At 45.0% G+C, this 13,405-nt stretch overlaps 1 protein-coding gene across 5 annotated transcripts in view; it reads left to right on the forward strand.

Annotated features, from left to right (window-relative positions):
• LOC107287608 (heterogeneous nuclear ribonucleoproteins C1/C2) overlaps positions 1 to 13,405 on the forward strand; it is a 64,734-nt gene continuing 51,329 nt past the window's right edge. For 2 of the 5 annotated variants that reach the window (XM_015816165.1, XM_015816465.1), the window contains exons 1-3: positions 1 to 168; positions 3,365 to 3,390; positions 8,970 to 9,243. In XM_015816165.1, coding sequence (XP_015671651.1) covers positions 9,003 to 9,243 — 241 coding nt within the window. In that variant the 5' untranslated portion in view covers positions 1 to 168; positions 3,365 to 3,390; positions 8,970 to 9,002. Of the gene's footprint in view, positions 169 to 3,364; positions 3,391 to 3,850; positions 4,101 to 5,958; positions 6,095 to 8,969; positions 9,244 to 13,405 lie in introns of those variants that run through there. The other 3 variants (XM_015816313.1, XM_015816390.1, XM_015816238.1) reach the window with 3 other exon arrangements.

The following is a 13,405-nucleotide window of genomic DNA, read 5'->3' on the forward strand; positions in this document are numbered from 1 at the left end:
CAGACCCGGCTGCGCGGCGCAGAGGGCAGGTGGGGCGCCATTTTGTGAGGCGTTCGGAGCGCGAATGAGGCGAGCGTAGCTCTGAACAAGAGGGAGAAGCGGCGTACGGTTGCAAAATTATACATTTAGATAAGCAAAGCGGCCGTGTGCTGGATCTGGGGCCTCCCGGTGAGTTCGTTGCCTGAAGAAAAACGCCTGAGGGAAGAGTGGCGACGGTTCTTTTTTTTTTTCCCGCTTGTGGGGGAGGGGAGTTCGCATAATGGTATTGCCCACATGCCCCCCCTCAGTTTTGGCCTCCGCGGTGGTTTTCCCTGGCCGGTCTTCTGGACTCGCGCCTCTTCCTCCTTCCACCCCCTATGCAATGTATTGGTATCGTCCAAGCCGATGGGTCTTCGGTTACTTCGGGAGACACCATTATGCTGGGCACAAAGGGCGGGGGGGGGAGAGGAGGAGAAAGACTGCTTTAATGGTTCTCCCCTTCTGCGAAAGAGAGGAAAACGTGTGTCCGTCTGCGTGTTTGTGTACGGTTATGCGTTTGTGGGGTTGTAAAAAAAAAAAATAACTCGCGGACGGAAGTTATATTATCCGAAATGGAAGGAAACGCGTAAGGTGCGCGCGCAGATCCCATTCGCAGGTATGGCTGCTGGATTTAGGCAGGGAACACAGTCTGGATGGTGCCTGGCCTGACTTTTTATTGGCGTTCAGGGCCGATTTTATTCATCTAATCCGGATTGACAGGATGCCAAATGCCTCAGCAGGTGGGAACAGCAAACTGAATCTCAGAAAACTTAAGCACTGACAAATCCAGCTTGGATGGGAGACCACCAGGAGATCCCAGGGCTGTAAAAAAAAAACCTAACTTTAAAAAAAAAACTTTAGAAGAAGGTAGTGGCAGACAGTCCTCGTGTTGGTAAAAAAAAAAATACCTAGATATTTCTTGGTAAGGCAATGTGATTTTTTTTACCATTATCAAATTGTGACTTTGGTAGATTTTTTTTTAAAACACACACACTCTAAATCAGTGTTTCTCACCCTTGACAATTTTAAGGCATGTGGACTTCAACTCCCAGAATTCCACAGCCAGCATTGCTGGCTGTGGAATTCTGGGAGTTGAAGTCCACATGCCTTAAAATTGTCAAGGTTGAGAAACACTGCTCTAAATAGGCTGCAGTAGGCTGACTTGTGGATGGTAAAATGCCTAAAAGCAATCAGAATTTGTACACTATGGAGCTATCTAATGTACATTTGCCTTGGTTGGAGCAATAAAAATAGGTACTAGTTCATGTATTACTATCCTAGACATTTTAAGGATTTGGCACTTTGGTAATGCAGGTTCAGAAAGACTAAAACAACAAATGCTTTTTTTTTTTTTAAGATAGTTTTTCATGCTGATTTCTGTAAGTGACACAAACTTCTGAAAGGCCTGCTTTGTATTTTTTTAGCAAAGGCAAGTTTCTGAATTACTCAGCTATTTATTTGATAGAAAGGGATTGTGCTGTATTTGCCAGCTAAAATGATGCAACTATTAATGCATTTCTTTGTTGAACTTGTGCTTAATGTTTTAAACTTACCTGATCCAGTTCACACCAGTGTCAGATTTAGGAGGAGGTGTGTAATTTTTTGAAAACCAGTCGGGACAGGGTGGAATATTTTGGACCCTGCTATTCTGCCACTTTGCTTGCAGTCAAAGTTTGGGAAGCAGTTTGTATTGCAGGCTTATTGATTAGTCTCATGTTGAAAGCCATAAGGCCTTTGTGTTCTTGTTTCATAATAAGACAGTGTCTTGGCAAGAAAACCATGTCAGTCTTAATACTTTTCAAACTATGGTTGCAGATGGCCCAGATACAAGAATTCTGCATGTGTTAACACAGCTCTAGGTTACCATGCTACCAATCCGGTTATTGAAGTTGGAACATAGGAGGTGGAACTGTAATGCAATAGCCTAAGAACACTCTGGGTAGTCCTCGGCTTACAGCCATGCGTTTAGTGGCCATTTAAAGCTTTTTTTTTTTCCAGCACTGAAAATGTCTTATGGTACGATCATTGTAGCATTTCCATGGTCACATGGCCAAAATTTGTACACTTGGCAACTGGCATGTATTTATGACGGTGTCCCAGGGTCGTGTGATCCCCTTTTGCAACCTTCTTACAAGCAAAGTCAATGGGGAAGCCAGATTCACTTCAACTGGGAGGCTAACTTGACAACCTTGCACCTTGCTGCATTTGGAATCACATTGATCATTTGCAAGATAGGCTGTTTCTCCCCCAGAGAAAACAACACTGAGGAGATGTCGAGGAAAAGTGAAATTAATTTAAGTAGGTAAGGATGAAAACATAGATGGGTAACTTCTCTACCCCAATTACCTGGCATTTGAGTGGTTGGTGAGTGGGAAGGTAGATAAAAGGTGGTGGTGGTGGGGGGTGTGCTGATATCTGAATTCTAGAAATTTCTATTGCTTGGGACTTTTACCACTGTACTGAGAACCTAGCAGACCAGTGCATGCACTTTTCGTATAGACCTCGTTTCTGTTCCCTTGATCCTATTCAGTATGTGTGTGTGTGTGTGTAATGTGTGCATATGCTCAGTTTTCCTCAACTTTGCTTTAGAGATCTGTATGAGCTACCTATCACAAGCTTACAGGTAACTTTGAAGTCGTCCAGCACGACTCGTTGTCAACAAACAGAAATGGCAAGATCAAGGTGGCACCTTAATCACACCTGAGTGGCTGCTGTGAGCTTGGAGTAGCCACATGGGACTGGAAGCTGGTGTTCTCTCTGGGGTGGGGGAAACTGGGAGATGTGGGCAAGGTTTCTGGGGTATCCTGACTCATCCTGTCCCTTCTCCTTTCACAGGGCAGCAAGGAGAAAACCCCCAACCCTTCCTTCACTGGCGCTCAGCTTGTTTTTGTTTTATTTTTATTTTTTTAAAACCCCTACCCAACCCACTACACGCACACCCTCTCCCACTGTCTCAGTACAAGCTATTTTAATAAAATGGTGCCTGTGTGGCCCAGTGTTGCTTTGCTCTCAAGCAAAAAAAACTGGATTGAAAAATGTAATTTTGGGGGGGGGAAGAAATCTTTTCCCCCCCCTGCAGCAGCTGGGTTAGAGGAAGAATCTTTTAGCCTCGTAAGAGCTGGCCTTTCTTAGGCATTTTTAGAATGAAATGGTGTTCAAAAGGGCTTGGATTATTTTCTGCCAGGAACTCTCTCCTCTGCCAGGTTTTGCCGTAACCGTGGCTGGAATGAGAGCTTGAAAGGGGGGGAAAAATGGACAAAAAGAAAAAAAAATCGTTATTGACTTTGACCTTTTTACACCTCCCGTTTTTCTAATCTGGGCTATTTTTATTTTTGTTTTTTTACAGTGAGATTTTTTTGATCTTCAGCTACAGTAAGTTATTCCAATTTTTTTCCATTTTTTTCCTGCCTTTCCACTGATTTCCTTTTTATCGTTGTTACTAGTTAACGTATTGATATTATTGCTGCAATAATGGTGGTGACTGTGACTATGATGATGTGTTGCTGATGGTTTTGATTTAAAAAAAAATGACTGCTGATTTTTAACCAGATGAAAATGGAGTTTTTCTGAATGATCCTAACTGACTCTGGGCTTTTAACCCCTTGTGGGGGGGAAAAACACACACAAGGTTTTTAAAACTTTTTTTTAAAAAAATAAAAAAGTGGATTGATCACGTTAACTCTTTTTTTCCCTCCCTCACTGATCGCCTGGCTGCCAAGAACAGACCCTGATACCTCTCCAGAATTTACTTGAAACAACTCTGGAAGTTCCTACGCTGTTTTTTGTTTTTTTTTTTAAATTTTTTTTTTAATTTTTTATTTTTAATATTTTATTTCTATTCGATTTTTCAATTGTTGCTGCACTATGTCTGTGGTGCTGATCACTCTCTACTGGTGACGGCCTCTCCCTGGTCAGATGCCCAACTTGGCCCTTCATGCCCTCTCAGTTCCCATCCTGGTCTTTCCCTCTACACCATCCCCCACCCCTTACAAGCGCCGTCACGGATGCCCAGTCTGGAGTAACAGAGGCAGCTACCAGCGGAGCCTTGCATGGAGCAGGGGGCATACCCATCTTGGCTGATGGTAAGGGCCTGCATTGGCTTCATTCCAGGCCATCCCCTCTTAAAGGTCTTAACTTGAAGTGTATGCACCTGTATAGCATATCTGAGAGCGTTATTCAAACCCTGACATTGAAAATATGTAAAATGTCCTTTCGGGAGCATTATGGAACAGCAGGCTGGTAGACTTTGACTTACAACTCTTAAAACTCTCTGTTTAGTGGGTGTTCAAAGTTACAACCACACTGAAAAAAAGCGGCTTATGGCCGTTTTTCACGCTTGCGACCATCGCAGCATCCCCGTGGTCACATGATCAAAATTCAGGCTTCTTGGCAACTGGCATGTATTTATGATAGTTGCCTTGTCCCGGGGTCAGGTGATCACCTTTTGTAACCTCCCCAGCCAGCTTTTGGCAAGCAAAGTCAACGGGGGATACCAAGTTCACTTAATGATTGCATGATTCACTTAACTGCAGTGGTTCACTTAACAACTGTGGCAAAAAGGTCATAAAGTGAGGCAGAACTCAACAACTGCCTCGCTCAGCGACAAAAATTTGGGGCTCCATTGTGATCGTAAGTCAAGGACTACCAGTAATGTGCAGATCCAGCTGCTAACAGAGATGATTGGTCTTGGGAAAAGACAAAATATATTGAAGATCAGTGGACTCTAGTAATGGGTTAAATGGTCTCCCAGGTTTTTTTTTTTAAAAAAATCTTCCTAGTTCAGAGTTGTATAGGGCACATGTAATACAAATGTATTGGAATTTCATAGCACATAGCTATAAAATAATGCAATTACAGTCCCCGAGGTTTTTTAAATACTTTGCAAATATTACAAAAAGCATTAATTGTCTGCTGTAATATACATAAAGCTAAATAAAGAAGGAACTATAGAGGCAATTAAAGCTCTCAATTTGGGAAGTTGTGTAATAAACAGTAAATGTAACGTTAACCGATATACTGTGGGAAATGTGATAGACTTGCTACTCTGGAAGTTTCAGAATGCAGGAAGTCTGTAATGTACAAGGAATCCAAACTTGGCAGCGTTAAAACTTGTGGAATTCAACTCCCAGAATTCCTCAGCCAGCCATGTTGGCTAGTGAATTCTGGGAGTTGAAGTCCACAAGTCTTAACGTTGCCAATTTTGGAAACCCCTGATGTAGAAAACAAAATTTTGTAGGAACTCCGTGGAGGCTCTGACTGGTCACAAAAAGTGAATCAGTTATGCTTGTCCTTTCTTGGGGAAAGACACCTTAAAATGTTATAATCTAACAATAGAACATTATGGGAAGAACAGGTAGATTATTTCTAAATGGGCCTACATCTTTTCCATCATCTTCATTGACCCAGTGATAGAGGCTTTTTAGCATAAGGGGTACTTTATTACAGAATTTGCTAACAAATTATTATTATTATTATTATTATTATTATTATTATTATTATTATTATTATTATTATTATTAGTTAGCAAATTCTGTAATAAACCTGCAAAACATTTAGCTTCTAATACTGTTTTCATGGATTCAGTTGGGGGATTACTACTTTCTTGGACAAATGGAATGATAGTGACCAGCTACTTAAAAGTTTTGCTTAATGGCCAAACTCATTTGCTCTGTATCTTGTGAAGAGAGGCTGCGGAAAACGGGGTTGTTTAGTTTTGAGAAGTTAAACTTCTTTGGGAAGTTAAACAGAAGGTCTATATCATCCCAGAATGTAGTATTTAAGTTAGAGGGTTTAAACTATAGAAAGGCAGATTCTGACTGAACATATTAACAGATAGGCATGTTCAGCATTGTCATGTATGGGGACAGAAATTACCTGTTATTTGTTCCCCATTCAAAATGTTTGGCTCCTTGAGCAGAATCTCTTGTCTCTTGTGTATAGAGAGTCTACATCAGCCACTGGACATCTGTGAAGTAGTCACTCTCCCTAAGTCTGATCTACTCTGCAATTTTCAGCAAAACCTGGAGATGGAACTACCACGTAGGTCTCCTTGAAGTCCTAGAGAAAAAGGCAAGAGGTAGACCCCACAAATAAATAATGTGAAAAGACTTTCCAATAAAGTAACAGTTCTCACCACTTGAGATTGCCTAGGATTTTAATTCAACTTACAGATTTTTGCCAGGCTGACCCCAAGGCTTAGCTAAACTTGCCGTGAGGCCTGCTTTGAAGGAAGGTCTGTTAGAATTCTGGCAGAAATGAAAATAACATTCCACCTGTGCCTCTGCAGAAACTAAAAAGAAATAAGGTGGTGGGAGGGTTTACAGAAGAAGGGAGTAGTAGTATGCTTTTCATTGGAGGGATGAGAATGTGGTTTCTTTGAAGCACAAGATACGCAGTGGAGGAGAGAGGCCTTAAGTGGATATGTTTAATCCTGTCTACATATAGGTAAAATCAAAGCGGTGGTTCAGTGTTTAGGGATAAGTCAGTGTGAGGCAGCAAAGAGAAAAGAACCTTTGTCAAATGGACCGGCCACAGGGTTCAAATGAATACAGGCAACGAAAGTTCTTCCTACTTTTAATCTTGTTTCACTTGTCCTTCTTGGGGCTCTTGATCTTAGTTCACGTGGTGCACATGTGCATTAAATGTGCCTCTGTCCACTCCATCTGGATAGATAGCTGTGTGCTCATTAGCTGGGACGGAGAGTTGGGACTGGCAGAGAATATGCAGTCCTCTGGGCACTTGGTCGCAGAAAAAGGTTGGAGGCCTCCACAACCAAAGCCAAACCTTCCATCCTCCACTTTGTCCTGCCCTTAAAGTTTAGAGCAGACATGTCAAACACAAGGCCCGGGGCCCGGATGCGGTCCGCGAAGTGGTTTCATGTGGCCCGCGAAGCGATCCTGGAAACAATGAGGGAACGGCCCCCGCTGCCTTGGCCCCGGCCCTAGCCGGCCGGGAGCCAATGTACAATTTTGTGGTGGCCATCTATGCTGAAACGCATTCAGTCTTAGCTCCACAAGGCCGTCTGGAAACAGCGAGGAACCAGCCCCTGGGTGCATGCTGGGGAGGTGTCACCCTTTGTGAGGAATGAAGAAATGCACCATCGCCTGGAAGTGGCCAGCAAATGGCCCTCGCCTATTTCACATATCTGGCTTGATGGGCTCTGGCGGAGGGGTTTCAGCAGGCAGTGGATCATGCCTTGGCACTTGCCCCGGTCCCACCCCCTTCTGCCAGAGACCCTCAGATCTGCCTCACTCCTGCCCAGGCCCCTACAGGCACCCTTGACGCGAACCATGTAGAGCTGGCCATGCCCACCCAATAGGCCATACACATTCTGTCCACACCCACCCAATAGGCCCCGAGGGCAACCACAATGCTGATGCGGCCCTCAATGAAATTGAGTTTGACACCCCTGGTTTAGAGTTTTGGCAAACCGATGCTGTCTTTGCATTTTATTGTCAATTCTGCCCTATAAGCCAGAGGTCCCCCAACCTTTTGGGCACCAGGGACCGGTTCCGTGGAGAGAGGTTTTTCCGTGGACCGGAGGGGGTGTGGTTTTGTGTGCTGCCTGCATCCCGCGGATGAGGCTTTTCTTGTTGGTGCGGACCAGTTGTTGGCATGCCGCGGCCCTGTACTGGTCCACAGACCGGGGGTTGGGGACCACTGCTTATAAGCAGCTGGAGGGGAAAGCGAATACAATATATGGATAAAAGAAAGTGCTTCTCTAGGCCCTTGCCAAAATTAGACTGTAACCAGATATGCCTCCCCTGAGATTGCATAAGAGTGAAGTTCCAGCAGGGATAAGCTGTTCATTTGCTTGGGTGGCTTCCCAAAATCATATAAAAATACATTCTTTCCCATTCATGCCTAAAAGGGATGTACAGCTATTTGAATCCAAAACAAGAAGGTGCTTGTCTTTGGATCCGCACAGTCTTGTCAGCGGCACCTTAAAGAGGCCGCTCCCCCTTTTCTGATCTTCACAGCTCCCGCGCGTAACCAGAAGCCAAAGCTTTCGAAGTGCTACTAGGAAGCACCGTGTACAAAGCACCAGATACAAGGGCAGCACCCTTCTAACACAGAGCCCAGATCTGTGGACAGAAACTTGTGAAAATTAGCTCCTTCGTGTAAATCTTCCCTAATTTGGATTTGGATTGCGCTCTTTTAACTTTTAGAATTCTTGGCAGAATGTCCTTACATTGTAGATGGAGGCTAGAGCGTGCCGCCCTGAAGATGTTAGGCACAGTTTATTTATAGACCCATCTCAATTTAAGAAGAAATCAGGGAGGATTGGACCCTTGATAATAAAGAGTACTTTTATTAATTGCTTCTGAACTGAAGTCTGCTGGGCTTCTTGCATTTCTCTTACCTGTGCCACTGCTTGCGTTGACAAAAGCATACATCAAAATGGCAGATTGTGCTTTCCTGAGAATGCTGCTGGGAACAGAACTAAGGTAGGACTAAAGTTGGCACTGTTTAAAAGATGCTGGATGCTGGAAAAAAAAATGGAAATGAAAGCAGTTTGAGCTGACTTGTGCTGAAGGCCATTGCATCTTTTAAAAGACAAAAATTATTTTCATATATCCCAATTCTCAATACACCTGTTTTCGGAGATAGTGGGCTATGGTAGGCTAATGGTAAAAAAATATCTTCCTTTTCCTTGATTCTCTTAATTTTTGCTTTTCAGGAAAGTTTTTTTTTTTTTCAAGCGTTGTTAACATGTTTTATTTGTTGCCGAAATATCTTATCCCTAGGAGGATGAATCTTGAGGTTTCCCAGTATGCCCCACGCTGGTAGCTTTTCCTTCTGAGAAAGTGGTACTTGGGCAGATGATGCCCAAAAGATGTGTGCATTTGTACTGTTTCTTTGCAGTTGGTTATACATGTAAAAGCTGTGAAATCTTGACTTGTTTTCCTTTTTGCTGACCATTTTTTTCTCCCTTTCCCTGGCCGGGGCAGCAAGGTTAGCGTTTCTGCTGCGTGGGGTGAGCTATGGCCAGCAACGTCACCAACAAGACAGATCCCCGTTCCCTAAATTCCCGCGTCTTCATCGGAAACCTCAATACCCTCGTGGTCAAGAAATCCGATGTGGAAGCCATCTTCTCCAAGTACGGCAAGATTGTGGGTTGCTCCGTGCACAAGGGCTTTGCCTTTGTGCAGTATGTGAATGAGCGCAACGCCCGCTCTGCAGTAGCGGGAGAGGATGGCAGGATGATAGCCGGCCAGGTCCTTGGTAAGTTGGCGACTTCCCAGGTTGGCTCCTCCGTTCTCCGTCCCACTGAAAATCGCGGGCGCGGTTCTTCTAGAACTTTTGGGGTTTGCAAACAGAGCCCAGCTGGTTCCCTGTGTAAACATCATGTGTATTGCGACTTTTTTTTTTCTCCTGTTAAGAGATTTCTGGTATTGTAGGAATAGAAAACGGTGAGTGAAAAAAAGGTGCAAGCAGTTAATTAAATATTGGAGAGGGAAGTAGTTTTCAACCTTCCTATGGAGTAGATTTCTGATCTGATCGACCTGATCGGGCTGACAAGCAGACACAGAAAGCAGATTTTATCATGTAGAACTCTTATCTAAACGGAGATGTTATTCTTGCCCTGTCTTGATCTGGAGAACAAGAGGGTAAATTCAAAGAACAGTGCAACGTTCTACTTGATTTACATCTTTCCTGGAAACGTAGAGAAAAACACACACACAGCTTTATTTTTAAAGGCCTTGCTTCACTGAGACACGCTTAAGAATGGTGGACTTTGTCTGAAACCAAATTGCTAAAACCTCATCGCCACCAGAACCCAGATTAATTCCTCGCCTGGCTATTTTACAGTTCGGCAAATAAGTCCACCAGAACAAGTGGCTCACAGGGGTTTTCAGATCATCTGGCCTGCCACGTTTGACGTATTTTAAAAAAAAAATGGAAAGAAAGAAGAAATTCATGGTTTCCCCCCCCCTTCAAGAAAAAGCTCCCTTCCCACTTCCCAACAGTTGTTGGGACCTATTAATGTCGAATACAAAAACATACTCTAGTTCAGACATGCTCAAGCCTTGCTGAAGAGGATTTTTTTTCCCTTTCTTTTCAGAAGACAACATTGTTTTTCCTGCCAGCAGAAGACAAAATTGCTGTTATTTTCCCCTGCTCAATATCCCACCCCCCTCTTCTTAGGAAGATTTTTAGCTTATTTTCTCGCCTAGCCAGTTGCTTCTGAAAGATGATAAGCATAACATTCAGAGGCTCAGTTTACCTACTGTTTTCCTCAGCAACAAAGGACATTTTCTATGTAAACTGAGCCTCTAAATGTTGTGTTTATTAGCACGCCACACACTTTAGATCCTCCTCCTGCTAGGTAAGCAGGTCTTTTAGCCCCAAACTGCCCTTGCTTTTTATGTGGTATGCCATAGCTTGCAAGAAAGTACCACTAGTCCTCGACTTATAACCATAGTACTCGACTTATAACCATAACGGAGCCGAAACGTCTGTTATTAAGTGAGACATTTGTTGTTAAAATCGAGTTTTGCCTCATTTTACAATCTTTCTTGCCAACTGTGGTTAAGTGGACAGTTAAATCGGGTGTCAAACTGCCAAGCCCGCGGGCCGGATGCGTCACACAGAAGCTGTGCCCGCTCCAGCAACGGGGAGAAAAGTTGCGACACGTCACGTGAGGCGGCGAGTTGGACACCCCTGAGTTAAATCGTTAAGCGATGCACTACAGTGTTAAGTTAGTTACATGGTGGTTAAGTGAATCTGGCTTCCCCATTGACTTTGCTTGTCAGAAGGTTGCAAAAGGGGATCACGTGACCCAGGGACGCTGCAAACGTCCTAAATACCAGTCAGTTGCCAAGCGTTTGAATTTTGATCATGGGACCATGGGGGGTGTGCCGCAAGGGTTGTGTGAAAAACAGTCATAAGTCACTTTTTCCATTGCCGTTGGAACTTTGAATGGTCGCTGAGTGAACTGTTGTACACCGAGGACTACCTGTTATTTGTTTCTCGGTTCCGTGACTGCTTTTGGATGGCAGACCTGTCGCCCTGTATAGCTTCCAGACGGTTCACCTCTGTGAGTGGGTCATTCTCTTTCTCCCTCTCTGCTCCCGTTTCAGGCAGCGTGCCAAGGATATTAACTGGGTGTCGTGCCTCAACATGTAAGGAGATGTTTGCAGGCACGCTGCTAGGCGCCGTGCTAGGAAGATGTTAGGCCAGACATGTCAAACACAAGTGGTTTCATGTGGTCCACGAAGCCATCCTGGAAACAGTGAGGGAATGGCCCCCGCTGCCTTGGCCCTGGCCCAGGCCAGCCGGCTGGGAGCCAATGTACAATTTTGTGGTGGCCATCTATGCTGAAACGCATTCAGTCTTAGCTCCACAAGGCCGTCAGGAACCAGCGAGGAACCAGCCCCTGCTGTGTTGGCCCTGCCCCTGGGTGCATGCTGGAGAGGTGTCACCCTTTGTGAGGAATGAAGAAATGGACCATGCCTTGGCGCTTGCCCCGGTCCCCCCCACTTCTGCCAGAGACCCTCAGATCTGTCCCACTCCTGCCCAGGTCCCCACAGGCACCCTTGACGCGATGTAGAGCTGGCCATGCCCACCCAGTAGGCCACACCCACTCCATCCATACCCACCCAGTAGGCCGCACCCCCCCTGGCCACCCCACCCCCCCAGGGCAACCACAATGCTGATGCGTCCCTCAGTGAAATTTGAATTTGACACCCCTGTGTTAGGCTCTCTCTTCATTGGATGCCAGACTATTTAGATGAGCCATGTTAGCGCAGTGGTTAGCGGGCAGTACTGTAGGCTAATTCATTGCTGACCTCTGGGAGTTCGATTCTGACCAGCTCAAAGTTGACTCGGCCTTCCATCCTTCTGAGGTTGATAACATGAGGACTCAGATTGTTGGGGGCAAAACGCTGACTCTGTAAAACCGCTAAAGAGAGGCCTGTAAAGCTCTATGAAGCGGTATGTAAGTCTTAAGTGCTATTGCTGCTTTAATTTGGATTAGAATCTATGGCCTCCAAGGCTTTCCCAGTTCTTAAAAATTTACAAATGTTTTAGATAACAGAATAACAGAGTGGGAAGGGATATTGGAGGTCTTCTAGTCCACCCCCCTGCTCAGTCGGGAGACCTTATACCAGCGGTTCTCAACCTATGGGTCGCGACCCCATTTGGGGTTGATCGACCATTTCACTGGGGTCGCCAAGCAAGGCTGTCCGCCATTTTTTTCCCCTTTTCCGGCGGGTGCCTTACCTCCCTTGGGCTGGGCCAGGTGGTGGTCGGCCTGCTCCGTCTCTGCCGCTTGCCAGCTACGCCTCGGCCGGCGCAGGGGGCGGAACCACGCATGCGCGGCGCTCCCGGGCAGGGAAAGTCCTCGACTTACGACCGGTTGGGTAGTCCTCGACTTACGACCAGTTGGGGGGTCGCGGCATTAAAAAGGTTGAGAACCACTGCCTTATACCATGTTAGGCAAATGGCTGTCCAGTCTCTTCTTAAAAACCTCCAATGTTCGAACACCCACAACTTCTGGAGGCAAGTCGTTCCACTGAGTAATTGTTCTGTCAGGGAATTCCTCCTTAGTTTAAGGTTGAGTCTCTACTTGTTTAGTTTCTATTCATTACTTCTTGTCCTGCCTTCATATAAATCAATGCTGATCTAATTTACTGATGATACAAGGCTGAGAGTGGTGTGATTAAATTCAGAAAGGAACATGCTTGAGTCTATGCATTGAAACACTAAAATCAAAATCACGTGTAGATTTGGGAAGAGCGGTTCATTGTATACATGGAAAAAGGTTCTAGGCATCTATTGGATAATATGCTGAATAAGAGACAGTAACGTGGTTGCTTCAGCATTAACATAAATAGGTTGCCTTAGGACAGTGGTGGCAAACCTATGGCACGGGTGCCAGAGGCGGCACTCAGAGCCCTCTCTGTGGGCACGCACACCGTCGCCCCAGTCCTAGGCCTTCAGCTGGGTTTTATAAAACCTTTTTGCTTTAGGCCTCTGCTGCCATGTGCAAAAAAAAAAAGTTCAATCAATCAACCAATTTCAACTTCTCATGGGAAAAAAAAAGATCTCACAAAGTTGGAATTAATTGATTGAACTTTTTAGTCCCACCCAGTCTGCCGTTACCATAGCAGCCACGCCCACCCAATGGGCCACACCCACCCAATGGGCCACACCCACCCGGCACCCGACGATGCATAAGTGGGTTTTGGGTTGCAGTTTGGGCACTCGGTCTCTAAAAGGTTTGCCATCACTGCCTTAGGAGAAGATTGCTGTCCAGATCAGGAAAAGTACAGTTCTGGTCTGTTCAGTTCTGGGCAAGAGTATATTTGAAGTTTTTGCCTTTGGATCAAGGCTCTACAATTGTAAGAAGAATAATGGCCACTTATATAATGTTTTAAAAAGT

This window comes from Protobothrops mucrosquamatus, unplaced genomic scaffold (assembly GCF_001527695.2).
Source record: "Protobothrops mucrosquamatus isolate PMUCROS unplaced genomic scaffold, P.Mucros_1.0 scaffold_7, whole genome shotgun sequence".
NCBI lineage: Eukaryota > Metazoa > Chordata > Lepidosauria > Squamata > Viperidae > Protobothrops > Protobothrops mucrosquamatus.